The sequence below is a fragment of the Dipodascopsis tothii genome (assembly GCF_038497935.1).
Source record: "Dipodascopsis tothii strain CBS 759.85 unplaced genomic scaffold V1510scaffold_7, whole genome shotgun sequence".
Lineage (NCBI taxonomy): Eukaryota > Fungi > Ascomycota > Lipomycetes > Lipomycetales > Lipomycetaceae > Neoaidaea > Neoaidaea tothii.
Genome location: NW_027117991.1, coordinates 381,587 through 403,727, shown reverse-complemented (window position 1 = coordinate 403,727; position 22,141 = coordinate 381,587). Strand labels below are relative to the sequence as shown.

The following is a 22,141-nucleotide window of genomic DNA, read 5'->3' as shown; positions in this document are numbered from 1 at the left end:
GGAGGGTGCGACCGAGGGCGCGGTCGAGGGGGCCGGGCCGGCGGCGGAGACACCGGCGCCGGTGGCCGAGGTTGCGGCCGAAGTGGCTGCGATCGAGCCTGCGGCGGCTGCGCCGGCGGCCGAGGCCGTGGGCGCAGCCGTGACGGCTGTTGTGGCGGCGGTGGTGGGCGGGTCGACGGAGGATGCGGAGACGGAGACGGAAGCGGAGACGGCGGCACCGGAGACGATCGCAGAGCCGGTGGCGGCGGCCGAGACGGTGGCCGAGCCTGTTTCTGAGCCTGCGGCCGAGCCTGCGGCCGAGCCTGCGGCCGAGCCTGTGGCCGAGCCCGTGGCCGAGCCCCCGATCGCGGACGCACACGAGCCAGCCGAGCCGCACGCGGCTGACGAGCCGCACGAGCCGCACGCCGAGCCGCACGATCCCGCCGCACACCGTGCGGCTGACGACGTCATCGCGGCGGCCGACGGCACCCCCGCGCCGGCGGCCGCGTCCGCTGACCCCTCGTCCGCCGACCCCGCGCCCGCCGACCCCGCCGTCGCGCCCGGCCAGCTCGACGAGCTCGTCCCCGTCCCCGGCGAGATGGCGCTCTTCAGCGCCGAGCTCCCCGACTCGCCGCCGCGCGCAGTCGCCGCCTTTGTCCCCCCCGAGGACGACTTTGGCAGCGTCTGGGAAGACCCCGCCCGGGATCTCATGCGCGCGCCGCTGGCCCCGGTCATGCCGCCGCCCATGCGGTCGTTCTCGCGGATCCCTGAGACCGAGCGGTCGATGGAGTCGTCGTTCGACATCGGCGACGACGACTACGAGGCCTCGATCGACGTCATGCCGACCGAGTACAGCGACCTGCCGCCGGAGCTGCTTGCCCTGGCGGCCAACTTCGCCGAGAGCATCCACGAGATCGCCAACTCGGGCAGCGTCTCGCCCGAGAAGCTGTCGGACCTCTTCCAGGAGTTCTACGTGACGGTGCAGGACAAGAGCACGCAGATCGTGCGGCGCAACAACATGCGGCGGACCAAGGAGGTCCAGATGATGTCCTACGAGGAGATGTCGCAGCAGAAGCGCGAGCGGCAGCTGCGCGACGCGCGCAAGGCGCTGTGGGAGGAGCTGGTCGAGCGCAAGGTGTGCGAGGACTGCTACCAGGACGTGTTCACGTTCCAGGGCAGCGACGACGAGGCCAAGGACATCACGCTGGCGTCCAAGATCGCGTCGCTCAAGGTGCTGGACGTGGGCCTGGACCACCTGGGCGTGGGCGAGATCCGCGAGAGCACGGCCGAGCTGGTGGAGCTGCTGGCGGACGCCGGGCAGAACCTGCGCAGCCTGATCAACGAGCACTCGCCCAAGGGCAAGCTGCGGCTGCTGATTGCAACGCACAAGAACGTTGTGGACGTCCTGGCGGGGCTGCGGTCGGTGTCGGGGTCGGGCGCGGACTACGTGCTGCCGCTGATGATCTTCTGCGTGATCCAGTTCGAGCCGGCGTGCCTGGCGTCGAACCTGGCGTTCATGCAGCGGTTCCGCAACTTCAAGACCGTGAACGGCGAGACGGCGTACTGCCTGACAAACTACGTAAGTGGGCGGCCGAGCGCGCTGACAGACAGGAAGCCGTGGTGGCGTTTCTGGAGACCGTCGACCTGACAACGCTGCGGGTCGAGCAGGACGCCGAGCCGCAGCCGGCGCCGCCCGTGCTGGCGCCCATTGCGACCGACGGCCCTCCCGCGCCGGCGCCGGCCAGCCCGAGCCCGACGCTGAGCGTGCGCGCGGCCGAGAAGCGGGCGGGCCGGTCGGTGCCGGTGGTGGCCACGCCGCTGACAGCCACGGCGGGCCCGCTCGAGGCGGACGAGGACACGTACGTGTCGCCGCCGCGCGAGCCGCAGCGCTTCGTCGGCATCACGCCGGTGCCGCGCAACCGCAACAAACGGCGGTCGTTCCTGCTGTCGTCGGACTTGGCCAACTCGGCCGTCAGCACGGCGGACTCGGGGCTCAAGTCGATCGGCAGCACGTTCGAGAACTCGTACCGGTACCTCTTTGGCGGGCGCAGCGCGAGCACGCCCGAGCCCAAGCCGGTGCAGATGCGCAGCAAGGCGGACAAGGCCCACCTCGAGCAGCGCACCCAGCAGGTCCTGCAGTCGTCGTCCGCGCTCATCTCGGCGCTGTCCGAGAAGGACCGCGTGCGCGCCGAGCGCGGCGAGTCGGTCCCGCCGGACGCGGCGTCGGTGCGGTCGACGGCGTCGGTTGAACGTACGGTGTCGGCCGAACGTCCGCAAACGCCGGCGCAGCCGGCCGCGGCCGCGGAGGCGGCGTCGCCGGCCGCGTCGCCGACGTCGCCCGACACGGACGACGCCAGCACGCGGTCGCTCTTCGGCAACATGCGCAGCTTTGGCCGCGCGGCCGCGCTCTCGGATTCGCCGGACGCCCGCGCCAAGACGGCGCCGCCGGTCACGCGCTTTCTGCGCGCGCAGTCCGGTGACGAGCTGTCGCCGGCGGACGTTGACGAGCTGCTGGCCGAGTACCGCCGGCTGGCCGAGTACGTGCGGTCCGTGGCGGGCTTTGAGGTGGCGTAGAATTGCATGCTGGTGTCATTGAAAAATACAGAGTTGAGCCGCAGCCTGTGCGGCGCATGCGCCAGTAGACCGCGGCTGTGCGGCGGTGCCGCGGGGCTGCCTTGGGCAGACCATATAGCCGCATGTAGCCGCCTGCGGCGGCGACTTGTTCGGGCTGGCGGCAGACGCCTGTGCGCACCGGCCTGCCGGCAGGCGGGCACCCTCGACGGAGCCGCCGGCGCAGGCTCGTGCGGCCATATGCGGCTATATGCGGCTATGTGGCAAGCCTCCGGCGGCGACCCGGCGGCGACCGAGCGGCGACCGAGCAGCGACCCAGCGGCGACCCAGCGGCGACCCAGCGGCTGCTCGTCCGGCACACCATACAGCCGCATATAACCGCAACAGCCGTATACAGCCGCATATAACCGCATATAGCCGCACGAGCACCCCGGGTCGCCGCCGGCCCAGCGCTGTGGTCGTGTGCTCGCGGCCGATGCATACGCTACCGAATGCGCAGCTGGAACCCGGCGCCGCGCTGGTGCGTGTCGGCGAAGATGCCCGCCGGGTCTTCGTTGAGGACCGCTGCCTCCACGACCGGAGACGCGTCCTCCGGCGTGGCAGCACGCGCACGGCCATGGGCGGCCACCGGCGCCCGCGGGCTGGCGCGCGCGCGCCGGTCCTCGGTGTTGCGCGACGGGAACGTCGGAAACATGTCGGCCGCCTTGGGCCGCGGGTCCTCGGAGAAGTAGGGATGGGCGAGCGCGGCGCGCGCAGAAATGCGTTTGGCCGGGTCCCAGTGCAGTAGCCGGCCGAGCAGGTCGGCGCCGGCGGCCGTGAGCAGCGGGAACGTGGTGCGCACGGCCGAGCCCGTGTAGCGCTGGTTGGTCGGGGTCGAGACCGAGGCAGCGTTCGGCAGGGCCGCGAAGCCGGGGTAGTCGGCCTTGGACGGGAACCCTATGAGCGCGAAGATCTGGTCAGGACAGCCGCGGGCGCACGTACCTTGGCAATCTGGTCGATCTCGGACTTGCCCTCGAGCAGCGGCTTGTTGGTCAGGAGCTCGCCAAAGATGCACCCGATGGACCACATGTCCACGGCGGTCGAGTACTCGCGGGCGCCGAGCAGCAGCTCCGGCGCACGGTACCAGAGCGTGACAACGAGCTGCGTCAGCGGCGGCAGCGGCTCGGTGAAGTAGCGAGCCAGACCGAAGTCGGCGACCTTGATCTGGCCGCGGTTGTTCATGAGCAAATTCGACGTCTTGAGGTCGCGGTGCAGGATCCACCGCTCGTGCATGTGCGCGGTCGCCGACAGCAGCTGCAGCAGCAGCGTCTTGACCTCGGACTGCAGGAACGGCTCGCGCATGTCGCCCATGAGCGTCTTGAGGTCGTGTTCGACAAAGTCCATGACGATGTAGATTCTGCGTCAGCACGTCCGCGCAGCGACTTACTGGCTCGGCGAGTGGCCGACGACGATCTCGCGCAGCGCCACGACGTGATCGTGCCGGATCGCCTTGAGTGTGGCGATCTCGCGCAGCGATGTGATGGGAAACCCGCGCTGTGCGCGGTCGAACTTGAGCTTCTTGACGGCCACGACGTCGCCGGTCTGCGTGTCGCGCGCGCGAAACACGACGCCATATGAGCCCTCTTCGATCTCGTTGAGCCGGTCGTAGTGCTCGACCGACCGGCACGCGCCGAGCGCGCCGCGGTCGATCAGCGCCAGGCCGCCGGGCAAGATCGGCCATTCGGGGACGGCGTCGGCGCCGGCGGTACCACCCGCGAGCGCAGCAGTCCCGGGCCCGGTCGAGCCGGCCACGCCCGCTGCGCTCGCCGAGCTCGCCGGGCCGTAGATGCGATCGCGCGCGATCTCGGCCGCCGACCGCACCGGCGCCGCCGGCGCTTCGGGCTCGACGCGCGCTTTTTTCTTGTCAGCGCGCGCCTGCCGCTTGCGCTCCTTGGCCAGCCGCCGCTGCTCGGCCGCCAGCGCGTCCTCCTCGTCGTCGTCCCATCGCGATCGGCTGCGTTTGGCGTCCATGGCGTCGATGGGTGCCGAGAGTTAAAGTGCAAGTTTTGTACTTAGCGACCACCACCGCTACACATCACGACCATGCGATTGCTGCCACAGCTGCAACACCGGCTCGTGGCCGGGGCCGCCCGGCCAGCTCTCCGAAACGGCCGCGCCGTGTACCGGCCAACATGGGTGCGGTGCAACTCGAACCTGCTGATCTCCAACAATCGCAAGGCTCAGACGCTCGGCGACATTCTGGCCGAGGCGATCAAGGTACGTACGGCTGCTTTGGCTGCCGCGGCTGATCTGTCACGCGGCTGCACTGGAGTCTGTCACAGAGGGTCTGCGGACACGCGACAGGCGACGCGCGGACCGGCGGCTATATGCGGCTATATGTCTCTGCGGCGGCTTTGAGTGCCCTAGCACGCGGCCCAATTGTCTCTCAGGCCTCCGCCGGCGAGCCCTCCGGGAGCAGGCCTGTGGGCGGTGGCATCCGGCGAAGAGTGCAGGCATGACGGGGTCGCCGGAGGGTCGTGCGGCTATATGCGGCTATATGAAAATTCACCGACGACCCCGTCCAGGGCGGCTGGTCTTCGGGCAGATCATGTAGCCGCATACGACCGCTGCCCGCAGGGCCTACCCTCGACGGAGTCGCCGCCGGAGGCTCGTGCACTGCCACAGTGAGCCTCCGGCGGCGACTCCGTCGAGGTGGCTGCCCTTCGGGCAGAGCATATAGCCGCCGCCCGCAGGACCTACCCTCGACGAGTTGCCGCCAGAGCTCGTGCACTGCCACAGTGAGCCGCCAGCTGACTCCGTCGAGGGTGGCTGCCCCCGAGCAGGGCATATAGCCGCATACAGCCGCAACTCATATAGCCGCCGGCAGTGCTGACGACAGACCACGGGCCCGATCTCGCTGGCACAGTACATGCGGCAATGCCTGACCAACCCTACGGCCGGTTACTACATCAACAAGGACCCGCTGGGTGCGCGGGGCGACTTTATCACGTCGCCCGAGATCTCGCAGATGTTTGGCGAGCTGGTGGGCGTGTGGGTGCTGGCCGAGTGGATGGCGCAAGGGTCGGCGAAGCAGATCCGGCTGGTCGAGCTGGGGCCCGGCCGAGGAACGCTGATGAACGATCTCCTGCGGGCGGCGCGGAGTTTTGCGCCGTTCCACGCGGCCATCGCAAGCGTGCACATGGTGGAGGCCAGCCCGACGCTGCGGGCGGCACAGCACGCGCTGCTGTGCGAGGGCGAGCTCGAGAAGACCGAGAAGGGGTACCGGGGCCGGACAGCGGGCGGGCTGGACGTGTTTTGGGCCGAAGTGCTGGAGGACGTGCCGACCGAGGGCGGCCCGGCGTTCGTGGTCGCGCACGAGTTCTTCGACGCGCTGCCGATCCATCAGTTCGAGCGGACGGCCAAGGGGTGGCGCGAGCTGCAGGTGGACTTCTCGGCGGCGCCCAAGGAGTCGACGCTGTCGCTGCCCGGCCAGAGCGGGCTGCCGGCTGCGCCCAAGTTCCACCTGACGCTGCCGCCGCACGCCACGCCGAGCGCCATGGTCATGCCGGCGTCGTCGGAGCGGTACCGCAAGCTGCCGGTGGGGTCCAAGGTGGAGATCTGTCCGGAGGCGTGGGCGGCGTGCAAGCAGATCTGCGGGTTGATGGCGGGCGGCGGCGCGGCGCTGGTGGTCGACTACGGCACGGCGACGATCCCGGTGGACACGCTGCGCGGGATCAAGGCGCACCGGATCGTGTCGCCGTTCGAGGAGCCCGGCCTGGCCGACCTCTCGGCGGACGTGGACTTTGGCGCGCTGGCGGAGGTGGCCGAGGCGGCCGGCGTGGCCGCGTACGGGCCGGTCGACCAGGGCGACTTCCTGCACGCGATGGGCATCGGCGCACGCGCCACGATGCTGGCCGAGGCGGCCGCGGACGAGGCCGGCGTGCGGCGCGTCGAGCAGGCGTACCTGCGACTGACCGAGAAGGCCGGCGGGGCCATGGGCAAGACGTACAAGGCGCTCGCGCTGCTGCCGAGCGGGCGCACGGCGCCCGTCGGCTTCGGCGGCCAGGTGGAGTAGTGTACATAGCTAGATACATCACTCGGGCACGACGTAGCCAAACTGCTGGCGCAGGCTGTCGCGCTCGACGCGTTCCTCGCCCGAGAGCTCGCGGAACGCGATCTCGATGGCGGCCACGTCCGTGGCCACGTCCGGCGCCGGCCGCCGGACGTCGGCCTTGACGACGCGGCGGCGCTTGAGCACGGACCGGGCAGAGATGGGCGCAAAGTAGGCCGCGCGCGTGGCGTCGTCGAACGACACAAAAAACTCGTTGGACTCGCCGACGTGGTAGTCCATGTCGTAGTCGCGCACGTGGGCGAAGCGGTAGACGGCGTCGTCGGCCGGCGCGGCGGCGTCTGCGGCCGCGGACCGCGCCAGCACGTCCTTGTACCGCGCGGCCGTGTCCTCGTCCGGCAGGAAGAACGAGACCCAGTCGTCGGCGCCGGTGGCCACGGGCCGCAGCACGGCCACGTCGTAGCGCGCGTCCGCCGCGTCCTTGCCCTTGCCGGACGCGCCCGTCATCTTCACGAGCAGGTGGTTGAGGTCGAAGATCTCGACGTCGGGCAGCGCCTCCCAGGACTCGGCCACGGTCAGGTGCTTCTTGGTCGGGTGGCGCAGGCCGGCCACGTCGCGCTCGGCCTGCGCAAACGTCTCCTCGACGGCGTCGATCTGGTGCTGCGGCTCGTCGACCTCGATCGCGGCCGCGGCCGTGCGCCGCGGCGCGCCCGTCGCCCGCGTCGCCCGGTGCTCGCTCGCGATGTACTCGGTCCGCCGCAGGAACGACACGCCCGGCTGCGACCGCGACACCCCGCCCAGCGACGCCGGGTCCCGCAGCAGCGCGCGGTCCTTGGGGTGCATCGGCGCGGGGTTGCGGTCCGGGAACAGCCGGCTGTCGTCGCCGTTGTCAAACACGCCCGGCACGATCGTCAGGTCGAGCGGCATGCCCAGCTCCGTGTCGATGTCGACGTTGAGCGGCTGCTCCTGCACCAGCGAAGACAGAAACGCCGCGGACGCGTACGACTTGATTGGCGTGCCGATCTCCAGCAGCTTGGGCGGGCATGGCGGCGGCGGCAGCTTGTTCTGGTACCGCACCCGCGCGATGTAGTCCTGTCTGACCGCCCGCGACATGATGGTGATGCTTGCGGTGATCGCTGCGGTGATTTTTTTCGGGTCGCCCATACCCGCGGGCGCGGGTACCGACGCAGGCCGGGTAAGTGCATGCGGCTCGCGGCCGGGCAGCCTCTGGCGACGCCGGGGAAGCTGGCCGGCAACGAGCAGCCGCCGCAGCGCGCCGACGGGTCGCCGCTGGAGCCAGCCGTCACAGACTCGGCTCCGACGAGTGCGGCCTGGGGGCCCCGGCGGCCGCATGCGGCTATATGCCCGGGATCAGTTGCCGACGCTTCGTCGACGGATCGCCGCCGGCCCGCCTGCGCCGCGTGTCTTGTGCGACCGGACGAGCGGAGCGGCCGGCCGCATGAATTGCAGGGGCCGACACGACGCCGGTTTGTCTTGTGCTACCGGACAAATGCGTCGGAAGCATGTATATAGCCGCGACTGAGTCATGCGTCTCTGCGCACGGACATCGGCGCATATGCTGCAGCGATCTCGGGGGTGCGCGCGTCCCCGCCGGGCCCCGCCGGGCAGGTCACTCGATAGAGCCGCGGGGCGGCCTGCGGGGTGCACCGCCACAGCAGTCGCGGGCCCGACGAGGGCGAGGGTGTACGTGGGGCGGGTACCTGCGGCTATATGATCTGGTCGCAGGACAGCCACCCTCGACGGAGTCGCCGCCGGAGTTCCGCTGTGGCGGTGCACCGGGCTCGGCGGCACCCGTCGGGACGGGTTCTGCAGCCGGCACTGTCTGCCTGGAGCCGCTACCCTCGCTTCCTAGAGCGGCTACACTCGACGGCGCCGCCGGAGGCTCGCGACACACACTCCAGGTGCCCGGCCAGCGGCTATGTGCGCCCGAGCGACGATCGCCGGCCGCGCCCCTGGAGATCTGAAGCGATCAGCAGGGCGCGCGGGACGGGAGCTGCGAGCCGCATCGCGTGCGGCGCACGAGGCACGTGACGGCGGGCCCTAGGCCGCCTCCGCCCGTTGTGGCCCGCATGGCCGAGGAGCTGCTGGTGCCGGTCACGGCGGACGACGTCGCGGAGCACGTGTACGAGCTGTACACGAGCCGCGCGCCGCCAGAGCGCACCAACCTGGGCTACGTCGCGCGGACGCGAACGGTGGCGGTGACGGTGGCGGTGGACGCCGCGTGGGGCCGGACGACGCGGACGCGCCGGCGACCGGCCGCCGCGACCGCCATCGAGCTCGAGGTCGCGCAGTCGCTCGACCTGCTCAATGCGCCAAAGGGATCGACGACCGGCGCCGTGCTATGGACAGTGTCGCCGCTGCTGGGCGAGTGGCTGCTGACGCCCGGGACCGCGCTGGCGGACCTGCTGCGGCGGCCGGGCCAGCGCATCATCGAGCTCGGTGCCGGCAGCGCAGGCGTGCTGGGCGGGCTGTTGGCGCTTGGCAGCCGTGGCGGCACGTACGTGGCCACGGACGTGGGCGTGCTGCTGCCGCTGCTGCGGCGGAACCTGGCGGCCGTGCTCGAGCAGCTGCAGAACGCCATCGGCGCGCCCGCGTACGTGTCCGACACGGTCGGAGGTGGTGGCACCGACGGTGTCCGCGTCGAGGCCGTCGAGCTCGACTGGGAGGCGCCCGGCGACAGCGACGCGGCCGCGTTCGGGCCATGGGACGTCGTCGTCGCCGCCGACACGGTCTACAACGACTTTCTCGTCGAGCCGCTCGTGCGCACGCTGCGGCGGCTGGCGTCGCCGTCGACGCACGTCGTGCTGGCGATGCAGCTGCGCACGCACGACGTTGTCGAGGCGTTCCTGAGCGAGGCCTTGGACGCCGGGTTTGCGCTCTACAACGTGCCGGCGGACCTGCTTACTGGCCAGCTACAGCACGGCTTTGCCGTGTACTACGCGCGGTTGACAGAAGACTCTTGATTGTCTAATTAGTATGCGAGTGCCGGGTGGACTTGTAATGTATCTCGTCGAGGTCGTCCGACTCGAGCTCTTCGAGCCGCTCCCACCACTCGATGGGCTGGCCGGTGGCGGCGCGGGTGCTCTCGCGGCGCGGCTCGGCCGAGCCCTCGGGGCTGAACGTCTTTGCGCGGTCTGGGGCGCTGAAGGGCGTGCGTGGGCGGGTGAAGAGGGCTGTGGCGGTGCGGCCGACCCAGCCACAGCGGCGGGCGGGCTTTTCCAGAGCCGCCCGCGCCTCGCGCGCCTCGCGCGCCTGCCGTTCGTGCTCGCGCGCCTGGCGCGACGGCGGCGGCCGCTCGATGACCAGAAACGCGGCCGAGTATATCGATCCGGAGAGGCAGATGGCCAAGATGGCCGAGACGTTGATGCCGATGCGGGCGTGGATCATATAGCCGCCGAGGTAGAGAATGATCTGCGAGAGCAGGGCCGGGATCAGCAGCGCCAGGTACACGATCGGGTACACAAAGATGAAGCGCTTGCGGAAGTGCAGCCGGCGCGTGCTCGAGACCACGTCCAAGGGCACGACCCGGACGACGTCGGTGGTGTCGATGACTTCGTCGTGGACAGTGTCCTTGGGCTTGTGGCCGGGCTCGGGCGGCAGCACGATCGTGTCCCAGGTCTCGCGGCCGGCCTCGACGATCTCGCGGCTGGAGCGGCGGCTGAGCCGGCGCACGTAGAAGTAGACGTAGATGTACAGCAGCGTGATGATGAGAAAGACGAGCAAGCGCGGGACCCACGAGAGCGCGAGCCGGTACCAGATCGGCTGGACGGGCAGGTAGCACATGATGATGGAGTCCTCGTAGCCCGCGTGCCGGCCGTACTCGGCCGTGTGGAACTTGGGGATGTGGCCGCCGGCGTCGACAAAGGCCAGGGACGAGACCAGGATCGGCACGGCGATCCAGACAACGTACACGACGCCACGGAAGCGGAACAGGCCGCCGTACCAGCGGTCCTGGCGGTACTGCTCGGGCGAGAGGACGAGCATGGCTGTGTGTAGGGCGACGGCGAGCGTGCCGATGTCCTCGGCCTCGAACGAGAACGAGAGCAGCCAGCCGATGGTGCGGCAGGCGGCCACGCTCATGCCGTCAATTGTCTTGTGCACGGCCAGCATGCGGGCGGCGTAGGCCACCAGCAGTACCGAGCGCGAGGCCGAGGCCGCGGTCAGCAGGATGAGCAGGTGGCGCCGAAACGTGCGGTTCGGCATGAGCGCATATATCCACAGGGTCACCGCGACGATGAGCAGGTTGACCACGGACGAGACCAGACTCATGATCTGGAACCACCGAATTGTCGACGGCGTGAACGCCGCCTCCTGGGCGGCCTGCGGCGTCGGCCGGTGCAGGCCCAGCTTGTCGCTCATGGTTATGGGGCGACGTTGGGCGAGACGGGAGTATATATTTGTCATGCCCGTCGTTGGGATCATCGGAACCCGAGCGGCGTGGACGTATGCGGCATTGCCCGAAGGGGACGTCCACATCGGGAAACGTCACCAGCTGTCAGATCGCGATCTCGCATATCGGCTGCCGCACGGGCACGCGCTAGTGCCGCGTCGCGCCAGGCCCGTGGCGCGACCCAGCGGCGCGGGACGCCGGGTAATGCCGCCCTATCCCGCGCCGCGCTCCGCCGCCAGCGCCACCAACCATGCCCAAGGCCTTTGTCCCGCTCGAATCCAACCCCGAGGTCCTGTCGGACCTCGCCCACGCGCTCGGTGTCGCGCCCGACCTCGAGTTCCACGACGTCTACTCGCTCACCGACCCGGACCTGCTCGCGTTCGTGCCGCGCCCGACGCTCGCGCTCCTGCTCGTCTTTCCCGTCACGGACGCGTACGAGGCGTACCGCCTGCGCGCGGACGCCGGCGTGCCGCCGTACGAGCCCGCCGGCGACGACGTGCTCTGGGTGAAGGTGCGCGCCTGCCGGCCACGCTGACGCCAGCAAACGATCCGCAACGCGTGCGGCACGTACGCGCTCCTGCACTCGTGTCTCAACTCGGCCGCGCTGACGACCGCGGCGGCAGGGAGCGATCTCGTTGCCATGGCAACGGCCCTCCGCGCCGCGCCCTCCACCGCCGCCCGCGCCGCCTTCCTCGAGGCATACGCGCCACTCGAGACCAAGCACGCCGCTGTGGCGCAGCGCGGCGACACCGCCGCGCCCGACGCCGGCGCCGACGTCGACCTGCACTACGTCGCGTTCGTCAAGAACGCCGCTGGCGCGCTTCTCGAGCTCGACGGCCGTCGCGCCGGTCCCATCGTCCTCGACCAGCTCGCCGCCGACGAGGACGTGCTCTCGGCCAAGGCCGTCGCCCACGTGCAAGCCTTCATCGAGCAGGCCCAGTCGGCTGAGTCCGGCGCCCTCAACCTCTCTTTCTCGCTCGTCGCGCTTGGCCCGGCCATGTAGAGTCGTAACCGTGGTATTCTCATCACACGCTAAATGTACAGCTAATAATTACAGGCCTGCCGCGCAGGTGCGTATCGTACACTCCTAGATCATGGCCGCGTCGGTCGCGCTCAAGAACTCGCGCACGACCGCGAGCAGGTGTTGGTTGGGCACCGCCGCATCGAAGCCGGCGTGTGTCCACGGGTACTGGCCAGGGTCGAGCTGCGGCGGCACGTTGGCCACCCGCGAAGCCGACTTGGTGTCTTTCGGCAGCTTGCTCGGCTGGAACGTCTTGCACGTCTGCTCGTTGAGCGCGTAGAGCCGCTTAAGGTGCGCCTGCAGCACGTACACCATGTACATGACCGCGCTGCACATGGCCAGCTCGCGCAGCGACAGCCGCACGTCGCCGGCGCTGTCGACGAGCACGGCCGCGTCGTTGGCCTCGGCCGCAGCGAGCTCCGGCCGGGCGCCGGCCGCGGCCTGCCACTCGGTTAGAAAAAACAGTATCGACACGCCGGTGCCGTTGAGGATACGGTCCAGGCTGTGCACGACAATGTAGACCTCCTCGGTCACGCCGTAGTCGAGCGACGAGAAGCTTTGCACGACGAACGCCACGTACTCGAGGTGCCGTGCCAGCAGCTGCGCAAACGCCGCACTCTTGCGCATCTTGAGCAGGTCGAAGTCCAGCGACCGCACCAGCGCCTGCAGGAACTTGCGCCGCGACATCCGGTTGCCTTTGATGACCGAGTACATCAGCGACAGGCTGTTGGCCATCATCGACCGCTCGAGCCCGCCCACCGCGCGTCGGTACTGCACCGTGCGCTTCACGCCGTCCACGTAGCAGCCCTCGATCAGCGACTCGTGCTTGGCGTGCAGCCGCTTGTGCAGCTCGTGCGCCAGCATCCGGATCGCCTTCACGTCCGACGTCTCCAGCGCGATGATCGCCGGCACGCACTGCCGTCAGCCCGTCCGCGCCGCCACTTACGTTCCGCGGGTTCGCAAAGCCCTGCCGCACGATCCGGTCGAGGAGCAGGATCGCCGCAAACGCGTAGTCATCCTCTGACCGGAGAGTAATGTCTATGATCGCCATTAGGTGCCGCTGCACCAGCGATGTGCACACGCTGCTGTCAGCTCTGCGCCGCGCGCCACCCACCCGTCGTTGACGAAGATCCGCGTGTTGCCCTGCAGCACTCCAATGTCCACTCCGTCCTTTTCGTCCACCTTTTCCTTCGACGCCTTGTCCGCCTTTTCTTGTTCGCTCGTCAGGAACTCGTTGAGCACCTTCACGAACGTGTCCTTCAGTTCTTGATCCTTGCCCTTCATCACGTCGTCCAGCACCTTGAGCACGCCCTCGGCCACAAACACGTGCGGATGCGATATCGCGATGATGCCCAGGTTCCGCACCGCAATCCGCCGGATCGCCGGCGAGAGCTTGGCATCCGCAAACAGCAGCAGCGTCCCGACCAGCACGTCTGTCGTCGTCTTGGAGTTCTGCAGCCCGATGCCCTTGACAATTGTCCGAAACATGCCCACGTACTCGTCCAGCTCACAGAACCGGCCGAAGTTCCCGAGCAGGTGAAGCAGCCGGATCAGCTTGGCATCGATCGTCAGGGCGACGTTCTTCACGATCTTGACAATGTAGGGCGTGATCGCCTTCAGACACGACGTCGCCGTCACCGCCAGCCGTCGCGTGTCCTTGAGCATCGCACTGACCTCCCATAGACACGGCATGCCCTCCGACAGTTCCTGGAGTTAGCCCGGCGCCCGCGACGACTTACCCGCAGGTTCATCTTGCTCAGCATCTTGAGCAGCGATTGCTGCATCTCCGTCAGGTACTTGGTGTTGATGATGTTGCTCAGCGGCAGGACGTTCCGGAAGATCAGCAACAGGTAGTACACAGAAAGGTCCTCCTTGGCCCTGTCGTCCTGGAAATAGCTCTGCAGGGCCACCAGCTGCTCGGGCGTAAACAGCCGTGGATGCACGACCGCAAAAATCGAGAGCATGCCGAGCAGATCCTGCAGCGAGTCCTCCTCGTCGTCCTGCCTGTTGACGATGTAGTCCAGCAGCCGCTCGACAATCATCCGCGCAGCGTTCACAAACGGCGCCGGCACAGGGCTTTCGCGCTCGTCGAACATGTCCTGGAGGAACACGAGCATCATCTTGGCCGTCTTCTCGCCCTTGCGACGCGTCTCGAGCATCACCCGCAACCGGACGTCGATCTCCGCGTTCGTTTGCAGCTCGTCGCTGCCAGACCCAACCGACAGCATCAGCGGCTGGATCCAGATCTCCTCGAGCGTCTTCTTCGAGAGCGCGATGATGCTCTCCTCCTCGTCCTCCAGCCGCTTGAGGAACCGGTCCGCGATCTCGGCCCGGATCGTCTGGTTCGCGGACGGGAACATGTAAATGTCCTTCAGCAGCTTGAGTACGCGTTTACGTACGCCAGGACCCGTGTCGCCTGACCGCTCGCACAGAAGCGGGTAGAACGTCTCGATGAACTCCGGCCGTACGAGCACGTATTTGCCGACGACGTCGACAGCCGCGTCGCGAACAAGCGCCGAGCTATCACGCAGGCGTGCGCCCACGGACGCCATCACGGACGGGTTCGCCAGCACCTCCGGGTCGCGCGCGAGAATGATATTGAGCACTCTCAGAGCCTTGCTGCGTGAGTTGATGCGCGAGTGATCCAGCGACCGCAACACCTCTGCTAGCAACCGGTCGTACGTCTTGAGCAGGGGCAGTGACAGCAGGATCTGTGAGTACACGGCTATAGTCGTCGCGTAGTTGTCGTCCGAGACTTCATTTTTGGAGATCCACGACTCGTCCAGAATGCTCCACATTAGCTGCTTGATGATGTTGCGGACCTCCTCCGACGTCGCTGTCGGCTCCGACGTCGACAGGTTGTTGACAATTGACACCCACTCGGACAGAAAGTAACCGTACGCCGACTTGACCGCGGCGTCTGCGCTTTTGGCCTTGCGCAGGTACGCTAGGATCTCGTTGCTGGCGTCGTTGAATGCTTTGAGATCGGCCGTCGTCGAGAGCATGCTCAGATCTGGCAGCGGCGACGCCTGCTTCTTGAGCGCGCAGAGCTTGGCACCGACCGTGCCCAGAATATCCAGGGCCATCGACGTCACATGCGCGCTATTCTTGTCGCCGTCGGCCAGCGAGATCTGCGTCAGAGAGCTTTCCGTACACACTTACCATGCTCATCGTCAGCCGGCGGAGAAGCAGCTCTGCGGCCGGCCACTGCGGCGACTCCAGCACGGCTATGAAGTCCTCGGCGAAAAGGTCGAGCAGGGCCCGGTACGGGGCCTCGCCTGACTTTGTGGACTTCATCGCGCGGTCGATCAGGAAGTTGACCACGTCTGCGGCACACTTTGCTGCCTCGGAGTTGCACTGCAGGGACGTCGCGACGAACTGAGTCAGCAAATCCTCACGGTGACCTACCTCTTCCCGACGCTGCAGCTCTACAGAAGGGTCGTCCGGCGCAGTGTTGTGCAGACTGGACGAGACTTGCAGCGTCCGGGTATCGAGCGTGGCCGCGGTCTGGACCAGCCTCAGAATAAGAGCTGACACCAGTTGGATGTTGCCACCACCGACCAGCTTGAACTGGCGAGCGTCCAGACGGTTCACCGGCAGCGTTTCGAGCGACGTCAAGATCTCGTCGATCACGAACGTTCGCTGGTCGGGGTACGTGCTGAAGATCTGCGAGATCAGGTCCATGATAGCCACCCGCAAGTTCTCCACGTTGACTACGCCAAACATGGAGTCCTTTTCTTTCGTCGCGTTCTCGAGAAAAATGATCTTGATGGACATGTACTCGAGCCGAGTGATCACGTTTTCGTTCATGTCCTCCTTGGCCACCAGCTGACTCAGGGTCCATACTGTGCGCGTAGCTTCGTGGAGAATGCCCACCAAAATCTTCTTGCGGTCGAGAAAGTGCCGGTACTGGTTCATGGCAAGCGTATTGGCCAACGGCAGCACGTAGCCGTCGACAATCGAGTTGAGAAACTCGACGAGCTCGGCGATAGTGTCTTCAGAGCAGATCTGTTTCTCCTCGCGGCCGCCGAGCATGGTCCGCAGGATCACCTTGCAGGCCTTCAACGAGTTGTCGACCAGCACCGTGGCTTCGTCGAGCGAGTCTATGTCTTCCAATGCCGATTTCCAATCGATGCTGTTGCCGCGCGTGATGTTGCGGCAGACGACTTTCTGGATACGCGTGAGCTCATCAATGTCGATCTCGCCGTAAACACCGAGCGTCTCAGCGCGAAGGAGCGCGCCGTCGAGCCGGATCAGAATGTCATTGGCTACCGAGGGCTCGCGGTCCATGTGCGTCTGCGCCAGCCAGATCGCGCTCGACTGATCTGGCCCAGCGCCCGATGTGTCCTGGGCGAGCGCGTCGTCGGCTTCAATGATGGCCTCGATCATGTTCTGCAGCTGCGTGACCGCCAGTCTGCCTTTTTTCTTTGGGTCTTCGAGTTTCGGGTACGCGTCTTCGTCGTCCTTGATCTTGCGTTTGCGTGGACTGGCCGTGCCCGAGTTTGACCGGCCGCCGGGAGGAGCAGGCACGGTTGGCGCAGACAGAATCGGGTCAGCCCCTGCTCCGAGGTGTCCGTATTGCAGCACGTACTCGCCCTTGGGCGGCGACGACCGCAGCGGCGACGGCACGATTGTCGTGTCTAAGGACGTGTTCGCCATCGTGGCCGACGTGTTGGCAAAGCTAGGCGACATGGTCACGTCCGAGTACAGCGGCTGCCCCGGGGTTCCCATCGGGTATCCGGTAGGACGTGGCGGTGTAGCCATTGGCCCCGGCATGCTAGCCATCGAGCCCGTGCTGTCGCCCGCGGGCTGCATGAGCACCTGCGGCGGTACAGAGACCGGCAACGGGCCCGACACCGGCGGGGCCATTTGATTTGCGCGCGACAGCCCTCGCTGTTTCCTCGGCGGAGGTGGGGCCGTGGGTATGACTGGCGTCAACGCGGACTTGGCCAGTACTTACGCGAAAACGACGGGCTCACGCTGAGCAACACCTCCTCCGCCATGGGCGAAAGATTCAGCTGGCGAATCTGGGAGGCCATATCAACGCCGCTCGACGGCAGGTTGCTGAGCTCGACCGGCAGCTGGTACGTGCTGGAGTCAGCGCGTTCCGCACGGGCACTTACATGGCACTGTTGCTGATGGACGAGAGATACTGGGTGAACGGCGCCGCCGCCGCGCGATCAGACGACACGCCATCATAGATTGCCGGCCGACCGTCTTGCTCCGGCAGCTGGAACGAAGCCACCTGAGGAACCAGCTCAGGGCCGGACAGAATCTGGGGAAGGACTGACGGTCAGCTCATGCATCACGCAAGCGCAGCGCGTGCGGCCCGGCGTGGAGTGACGATGCTGCAGAACGCGTCCAGAGCGACCACGACCGTAGCCAGCGGCCGCCTGTCCCAGGTCCCGGCGTGGACGGCTGAGATGCGCGCCGGCGGATCGCGACCGCAACACCGGCGCCCGTCGGCCGCGGTCCCCGCCGCGTCGCCATCCGCTCCAGATCGCACGCGCATTGCGCGCACACTCACCCGACACCGGCGGAACCGAGTAGAACGCCGTGTACTGGAGCGCGTCCTCCAGGCGCTCCGGAACTTGCTCGGGCACAGGAGCGCCCGGCGTGCCCGACGGCTGGTGAGGGTGACGGTACTCCATCTGTCGACAGTGTGCTGAAACCCGGCCGGTGGAAGCTCGCTAGATCATCGCCTGGCCGTGGTCGTCCGTCGATGCTATTTCATGCCTGGGTGCGCCGGCTACCAAACAACGCGCGACGTTTTCTGTGGTGTTGCCTTGTTTGGAACCGGCGAGGCCAGGTAACGGCCGCAAGTGCCCAGCGCAAATCTGCCGACAACTCTGCCCAGCCGATTCCCAGCTAGCGGCCGGCACACGAAGAGCACTCCACCATGTCGCGCCAGAAGTACGACTTTGACGGTGGGTAGCAGCGGCAGGCCGCAAGACCGGGCTAATTGGTCAGACGACGATTTCTACGACGAGAATGCCGACTACGGCGAGGATGAGGGTAGGTGGCGCCTGCGGCGGCCGATCTGACGTCCCCTACAGAGCTGAGCGCGGAGGACCAGGGTATGTAGCCGGTAGACCGGCCGACGGCGGCCGCGAACGGCAGCGATCGGCAGCGAGCGGCTGGCGCTGCGGCGCACGGGCGCGGGCGCCGGCTGAAACAGGGGCCGCGTTTGAAGATGTTTGGTAGGACTGACAAGTCGCAGCCCAGCTGGACGCGGCTGTGGCCGCGGTCAAGCAACGCACGGCCAGCCTCGGCGTCCCGGACTCGGTCGTGCGCGACGTGGTCTGGGACTCGTACTACGACGTGGCCAAGTCCGTCAAGATCCTAGAGGGTATGTTGGCTGGCGGGCGCTAGTTGGGACGGGACGTGACCGCGCTTTTGCGTCTCTTCCGGACACCCATCCTTCTGCGCACCATCGGCAAACGTGCTGACGGCGCAGATAAGTACAAAAAGCCTGCGATCAAAGCCGTGGGCAAGCCAGCGCCGGCCGCGAAGCAAGCGACCAAGCCGGCAAAGACCCCAGCCAAGGCAGCCTCTGCGCAGCCTCAGACGGCCGCGGCCAAAGGTAAGCCGGACGTCTGTCGGCGCCCCTTTGTTTTCCGAATCGCAGACAACGCGAATCGAGTCCACGCCTTGCGGACCCAGTCCGGACTCGCTGTCGGCTGAGCCGAGGTGCTCGCGTTACACGAGTCCACACCACAGAACGCGGCAGAACACTGGGCGCCATGTCGGCCAAATCGTCCAAGCTGGCCGAGCTGGCTCGCCGGCGCGCGGCCCTGAGGGCCGATGCGGCCGGGGCGTCTACAGGCGGCGCGGCGGCGGGATCGCCGGCCGGTGCGCCGGACGCGGCGGCGTCGCCGCCGACGCCGACCAAGGGCGCCGGGGGTTTGTCGCCGCTCAAGCGCCGGCTGTCGGCCGCGGCCGCCGACGCGAAGCGCCCGCAGACCGGTGGGGCCGCGGCTGCGGCCGCGGCGCCGTCGATCGCGTCGCCAATCGCGCCGCGCGACGAGCCGTCGCACGCACCCGCCGCATCGGCCACAGCTACACCGCCGCCGGCGCCAGCACCCAGCTTTGTACAGGGCGTGCCCTCGCCGTTTGCAGCGTCGCTTGCCGGAAAACAAAGGAGAGGCGTGGTCGACGACGGCGTGTGGACGCAAGTGGCTAACCGGCCGGTGTATTGTTTGCCGATTACAGGCGCCAATGTGCCAGATATCGTGAAGGGCTTTTCGGAGCCTAGTCCAGATGACATTGTGCTGAGCGCACAGCGCGGCGACAACAACCCGAATGGTAGGTGGCATCCCTGTGCGCGCGCTGACGACAGCCTCCGGCAAGACTGTGAAGCGCGGACCGAAGGAGGACGAGGTCGCACGCGACTTGGGCAAGCTGTCGCTGGCGAGCGCCCCCAAGCGGACACTGGACGTGGTTTCGCTGGCCACGCAGACACCACCGAAGCCTAGCGTGAACTTTGTCGTGATCGGTACGTGTCGTCTGGATTCCACTGACTCCAGGCCATGTGGACGCTGGCAAGAGCACGCTCATGGGCCGGTTCCTGAACGACATTGGCGCGGTCAATAGCCGGGCCATGCAGAAGAACCGCAAAGAGGCGGCGTCGATCGGCAAGGCGTCGTTTGCGTTCGCGTGGGTGCTCGACCAGTCCGAGGAGGAGCGCCAGCGCGGCGTGACCATCGACGTGGGCTCGTTCACGTTCGAGACGCCCAAGACGACTTTCACGATCCTCGATGCGCCGGGCCACAAGGACTTTGTGCCCAACATGATCGCGGGTGCGTCCGAGGCCGACTACGCGGTACTGGTCATTGACGCTTCGACCAACGCATTCGAGTCTGGTTTTCTGCAAGGCGGCCAGACCAAAGAGCACACGGTGCTGGCCCGTAGTCTCGGCCTACAAAAGCTGCTGGTGGCCGTCAACAAACTTGACAACGTCGGCTGGAGCCAGTCCCGTTTCGCCGAGATCCGCGAGCTGATGTCCGCGTACCTGCCGACGATCGGTTTCGCCGACGACCAGGTGCTGTACGTGCCGTGCTCGGGCATCGAGGGCGACAACATCGTCAAGCGCTCGGACCGGCCGGACCTGTCGTGGTACACTGGTGGTTCGCTGTCGGAGGAGCTGGAGGCGCTCCGCGGCGTGCCGCGCGATCTGAGCGCGCCGCTGCGTATGAGCGTCTCGGACGTGATGAAGGCGTCCACGTCGGGCGTGACTGTGGCCGGCCGGCTGAGTGCGGGCACGATGCAGGCCAACGAGTCCGTGATGGTTGTGCCCAGCGGCGAGCTTGCCGTGGTCAAGTCGATTGCCGTCGACGACAGCGACCGCAAGTGGGCGGTCGCTGGCGAGAACGTCGTGGTTCAGCTGGCGCAGATCGACGCGGCGCATGTCCGCAATGGCGACATTGTGTGCGCGCCCGAGGCGCCCGTGCCGCGCACGCGGAGACTACGCGCCAAAGTGCTCGTGTTTGAGCTTGCTCGGCCGCTGCTTAAGGGCTCGACGGTGCTGCTGCACCGTGGCCGCACGACCGAGCCGGCTAAACTCTCGAAGCTTGTGGCGGTGCTCGGCAAGGGCGGCGTCAAAAAGAGCAAGCCGCGACACCTGGTCTCGGGCCAAAGTGCGGAGATTGTGCTCGAAACGGAACACGCGTTTCCGGCCGAGCTGTTTACGGCCAACCGCGATCTCGGACGGATAGTGCTACGCCAGGACGGAGCGACCGTGGCTACGGGCGTGATCGAGGAACTGCTGGAATAGCAATGTAGATAGGCACATATGGTACATTGGTATTTACAGCTAGGCGGCGTCGGCCCAGAAAGGGCTACGTGCGAGATCGGCGACGGAGATGGCGCGCACCACAGTGGCGCCCTTGTCGAGCGCCAGGTAGTGGATTTCAGCCAAGCCTAAAGAGAGCACATGGTCGAGGCTTTTGTGATAGTTGAGGCCAACCTGAGCAATCGAGTGGCTGTCGTCGGAAAGCGCAAAGCGCCCACCGTTGGCAATGACGAGATCGCACACGTCGCGACGCGGATACGGTTCGGCCCATCCCTTGCGGACTGCGGCCGAGTTAATTTCGACCAGACCGCCGTAAGAAGCAATGTAGCGGATGTTGCGCTCAGCCTTGGCGAGCACGGACGGCCATGTGGCAAGCGGTGTGGTGGAATGTGTTGTCGCAAACAATCGGATCAGGTCAAAGTGCCCGACAACCGGCGGCTGCAGCTCGGTGAGCATTGCATACTGCTCATCAAAGTAGGCCTCGAACAGACCGACAATTCCACCGCAGGTCTGTGCAGCAAGATCCCACTGGGCCTGGTCGTAATCGATCGGGATCTCGGCGACGTGGTGGATAGAGCCGACGAACATGTCGAACGCATACTTTTCCCGGAGATTCCGCAGTAGCTCGGCGTACGTCGGGCGGATGTAGTCGGCTTCAAAGCCGACGAGCAGCTGCATGCCCGACTCCGCATACTCGGCCTGAATGGCACGAGCATGCTTGTAGTATCGTGCAAAAGTGTCTTCAAGCGCGGCTACATCGAGGTGAGATTCCTCAGGATAGAGATCCTTGACGGTCTCTCGCGGGATGTGCTCGGTCAGACAATACGTGGTGAAGCCGCGAGTCTTGGCGGCGGCGACGATTGCCGGTAGCGTGTCGGCCGCGTGGGCGACGTAGTCGCCAGAGTGCGAGTGGTGTGAATGCATGAGGGTCGGTGTCGGCGCCGGAGCGCAAAGGCGCCGCACGTATCACGTGCAGACTCACGTGACTATATGCAACGGTCGGACGGCTCGGTCGCAGGCCGGGCCCCCTGCGACGCGCACCGGCACGCCCGGGCTGCAGCCGCACCGACAATTGAGCCGGTCACACTTGCAGCGCGCTGCGACAGCAGCGCGCTGCGCGCGCTCTGCGCGGGCTGTCTCTGTGCCTTGCTAGGCGAGCCTGCGCAACCCCGTGCAGGCCGCGCGCCCGATCGCCGGTTGACTTGGGCCAGGGACCGCTCACGGACGCAGTCTAATCGCTGGTTGTAGTAAGATAAGATCCGGCAAAACTGTGCATGCCCGGACTGGAAATTACAACCAAATTGGGCTGCATACATGTGA

The 22,141-nt window shown here is 67.0% G+C and overlaps 10 protein-coding genes across 10 annotated transcripts; 5 read left to right on the top strand and 5 right to left on the bottom strand.

Annotated features, from left to right (window-relative positions):
* The first annotated feature begins 512 nt into the window (after positions 1 to 512).
* On the top strand, positions 513 to 2,933 carry V1510DRAFT_315430 (uncharacterized protein). Its single transcript, XM_066930761.1, has 3 exons — positions 513 to 1,558; positions 1,591 to 2,643; positions 2,892 to 2,933. Exons 1-2 carry the CDS (start codon positions 578 to 580, stop codon positions 2,551 to 2,553), a joined length of 1,944 nt encoding a protein of 647 aa, XP_066790383.1. The 5' UTR covers positions 513 to 577; the 3' UTR covers positions 2,554 to 2,643; positions 2,892 to 2,933.
* A 245-nt stretch (positions 2,934 to 3,178) lies between these two features.
* On the bottom strand, positions 3,179 to 4,224 carry V1510DRAFT_354387 (kinase-like domain-containing protein; the record flags this gene model as incomplete). Its single annotated transcript, XM_066930887.1, has 3 exons — positions 3,179 to 3,502; positions 3,532 to 3,946; positions 3,977 to 4,224. Coding segments are annotated over 3 exons (987 nt in total), but the record flags the coding sequence as incomplete, so codon positions are not given.
* Positions 4,225 to 4,555: 331 nt separating this feature from the next.
* Positions 4,556 to 6,640, top strand: V1510DRAFT_413428 (S-adenosyl-L-methionine-dependent methyltransferase). Its single transcript, XM_066933231.1, has 2 exons — positions 4,556 to 4,806; positions 5,429 to 6,640. The coding sequence occupies exons 1-2, from the start codon at positions 4,633 to 4,635 to the stop codon at positions 6,602 to 6,604; spliced, it is 1,350 nt and encodes a 449-aa protein (XP_066790381.1). The 5' UTR covers positions 4,556 to 4,632; the 3' UTR covers positions 6,605 to 6,640.
* V1510DRAFT_425383 (RNA polymerase II-associated) lies at positions 6,623 to 7,711 on the bottom strand (the record flags this gene model as incomplete). Its single annotated transcript, XM_066935131.1, has 1 exon — positions 6,623 to 7,711. The coding sequence occupies one exon, from the start codon at positions 7,709 to 7,711 to the stop codon at positions 6,623 to 6,625; it is 1,089 nt and encodes a 362-aa protein (XP_066790380.1).
* Positions 7,712 to 8,681: 970 nt separating this feature from the next.
* On the top strand, positions 8,682 to 9,802 carry V1510DRAFT_413421 (uncharacterized protein). The gene has a single exon (XM_066933230.1). It carries the CDS (start codon positions 8,689 to 8,691, stop codon positions 9,580 to 9,582), a length of 894 nt encoding a protein of 297 aa, XP_066790379.1. The 5' UTR covers positions 8,682 to 8,688; the 3' UTR covers positions 9,583 to 9,802.
* Positions 9,565 to 11,062, bottom strand: V1510DRAFT_413419 (G protein-coupled glucose receptor regulating Gpa2-domain-containing protein). Its single transcript, XM_066933229.1, has one exon. It carries the CDS (start codon positions 11,039 to 11,041, stop codon positions 9,587 to 9,589), a length of 1,455 nt encoding a protein of 484 aa, XP_066790378.1. The 5' UTR covers positions 11,042 to 11,062; the 3' UTR covers positions 9,565 to 9,586.
* A 189-nt stretch (positions 11,063 to 11,251) lies between these two features.
* V1510DRAFT_315223 (uncharacterized protein) lies at positions 11,252 to 12,054 on the top strand. The gene is made up of 2 exons (XM_066930759.1): positions 11,252 to 11,520; positions 11,551 to 12,054. Exons 1-2 carry the CDS (start codon positions 11,260 to 11,262, stop codon positions 12,010 to 12,012), a joined length of 723 nt encoding a protein of 240 aa, XP_066790377.1. The 5' UTR covers positions 11,252 to 11,259; the 3' UTR covers positions 12,013 to 12,054.
* On the bottom strand, positions 12,027 to 17,851 carry V1510DRAFT_315273 (sister chromatid cohesion C-terminus-domain-containing protein). The gene is made up of 9 exons (XM_066930760.1): positions 17,558 to 17,851; positions 17,154 to 17,316; positions 16,991 to 17,121; positions 15,439 to 16,958; positions 15,193 to 15,408; positions 13,770 to 15,161; positions 13,145 to 13,737; positions 12,977 to 13,112; positions 12,027 to 12,945 (listed from the first exon to the last, which is right to left on the bottom strand). Exons 1-9 carry the CDS (start codon positions 17,679 to 17,681, stop codon positions 12,097 to 12,099), a joined length of 5,124 nt encoding a protein of 1,707 aa, XP_066790376.1. The 5' UTR covers positions 17,682 to 17,851; the 3' UTR covers positions 12,027 to 12,096.
* Positions 17,710 to 21,236, top strand: V1510DRAFT_413409 (P-loop containing nucleoside triphosphate hydrolase protein). The gene is made up of 8 exons (XM_066933228.1): positions 17,710 to 17,957; positions 18,001 to 18,045; positions 18,087 to 18,107; positions 18,251 to 18,379; positions 18,488 to 18,613; positions 19,243 to 19,335; positions 19,370 to 19,525; positions 19,557 to 21,236. Exons 1-8 carry the CDS (start codon positions 17,930 to 17,932, stop codon positions 20,801 to 20,803), a joined length of 1,845 nt encoding a protein of 614 aa, XP_066790375.1. The 5' UTR covers positions 17,710 to 17,929; the 3' UTR covers positions 20,804 to 21,236.
* Positions 20,809 to 21,852, bottom strand: V1510DRAFT_413405 (polymerase/histidinol phosphatase-like protein). Its single transcript, XM_066933227.1, has one exon. The coding sequence runs from the start codon at positions 21,743 to 21,745 to the stop codon at positions 20,843 to 20,845; it is 903 nt and encodes a 300-aa protein (XP_066790374.1). The 5' UTR covers positions 21,746 to 21,852; the 3' UTR covers positions 20,809 to 20,842.
* Positions 21,853 to 22,141: the final 289 nt, after the last annotated feature.

Coding starts and splice junctions, on each gene's coding strand:
- V1510DRAFT_413409 (XM_066933228.1), top strand. CDS start 17,930: ATGTCGCGCCAGAAGTACGACTTTGACG. Junction 17,958..18,000: donor CCAGAAGTACGACTTTGACG/GTGGGTAGCAGC, acceptor CTAATTGGTCAG/ACGACGATTTCTACGACGAG. Junction 18,380..18,487: donor GTCCGTCAAGATCCTAGAGG/GTATGTTGGCTG, acceptor CTGACGGCGCAG/ATAAGTACAAAAAGCCTGCG.
- V1510DRAFT_413419 (XM_066933229.1), bottom strand. CDS start 11,041: ATGATCCCAACGACGGGCATGACAAATATATACTCCCGTCTCGCCCAA.
- V1510DRAFT_413428 (XM_066933231.1), top strand. CDS start 4,633: ATGCGATTGCTGCCACAGCTGCAACACCGGCTCGTGGCCGGGGCCGCC. Junction 4,807..5,428: donor TTCTGGCCGAGGCGATCAAG/GTACGTACGGCT, acceptor TGCTGACGACAG/ACCACGGGCCCGATCTCGCT.
- V1510DRAFT_413405 (XM_066933227.1), bottom strand. CDS start 21,745: ATGCATTCACACCACTCGCACTCTGGCGACTACGTCGCCCACGCGGCC.
- V1510DRAFT_315430 (XM_066930761.1), top strand. CDS start 578: ATGGCGCTCTTCAGCGCCGAGCTCCCCGACTCGCCGCCGCGCGCAGTC. Junction 1,559..1,590: donor CGTACTGCCTGACAAACTAC/GTAAGTGGGCGG, acceptor GCTGACAGACAG/GAAGCCGTGGTGGCGTTTCT.
- V1510DRAFT_315223 (XM_066930759.1), top strand. CDS start 11,260: ATGCCCAAGGCCTTTGTCCCGCTCGAATCCAACCCCGAGGTCCTGTCG. Junction 11,521..11,550: donor ACGACGTGCTCTGGGTGAAG/GTGCGCGCCTGC, acceptor CGCTGACGCCAG/CAAACGATCCGCAACGCGTG.
- V1510DRAFT_315273 (XM_066930760.1), bottom strand. CDS start 17,681: ATGGAGTACCGTCACCCTCACCAGCCGTCGGGCACGCCGGGCGCTCCT. Junction 17,122..17,153: donor TCCATCAGCAACAGTGCCAT/GTAAGTGCCCGT, acceptor CGCTGACTCCAG/CACGTACCAGCTGCCGGTCG. Junction 13,738..13,769: donor TGAGCAAGATGAACCTGCGG/GTAAGTCGTCGC, acceptor GGCTAACTCCAG/GAACTGTCGGAGGGCATGCC.
- V1510DRAFT_413421 (XM_066933230.1), top strand. CDS start 8,689: ATGGCCGAGGAGCTGCTGGTGCCGGTCACGGCGGACGACGTCGCGGAG.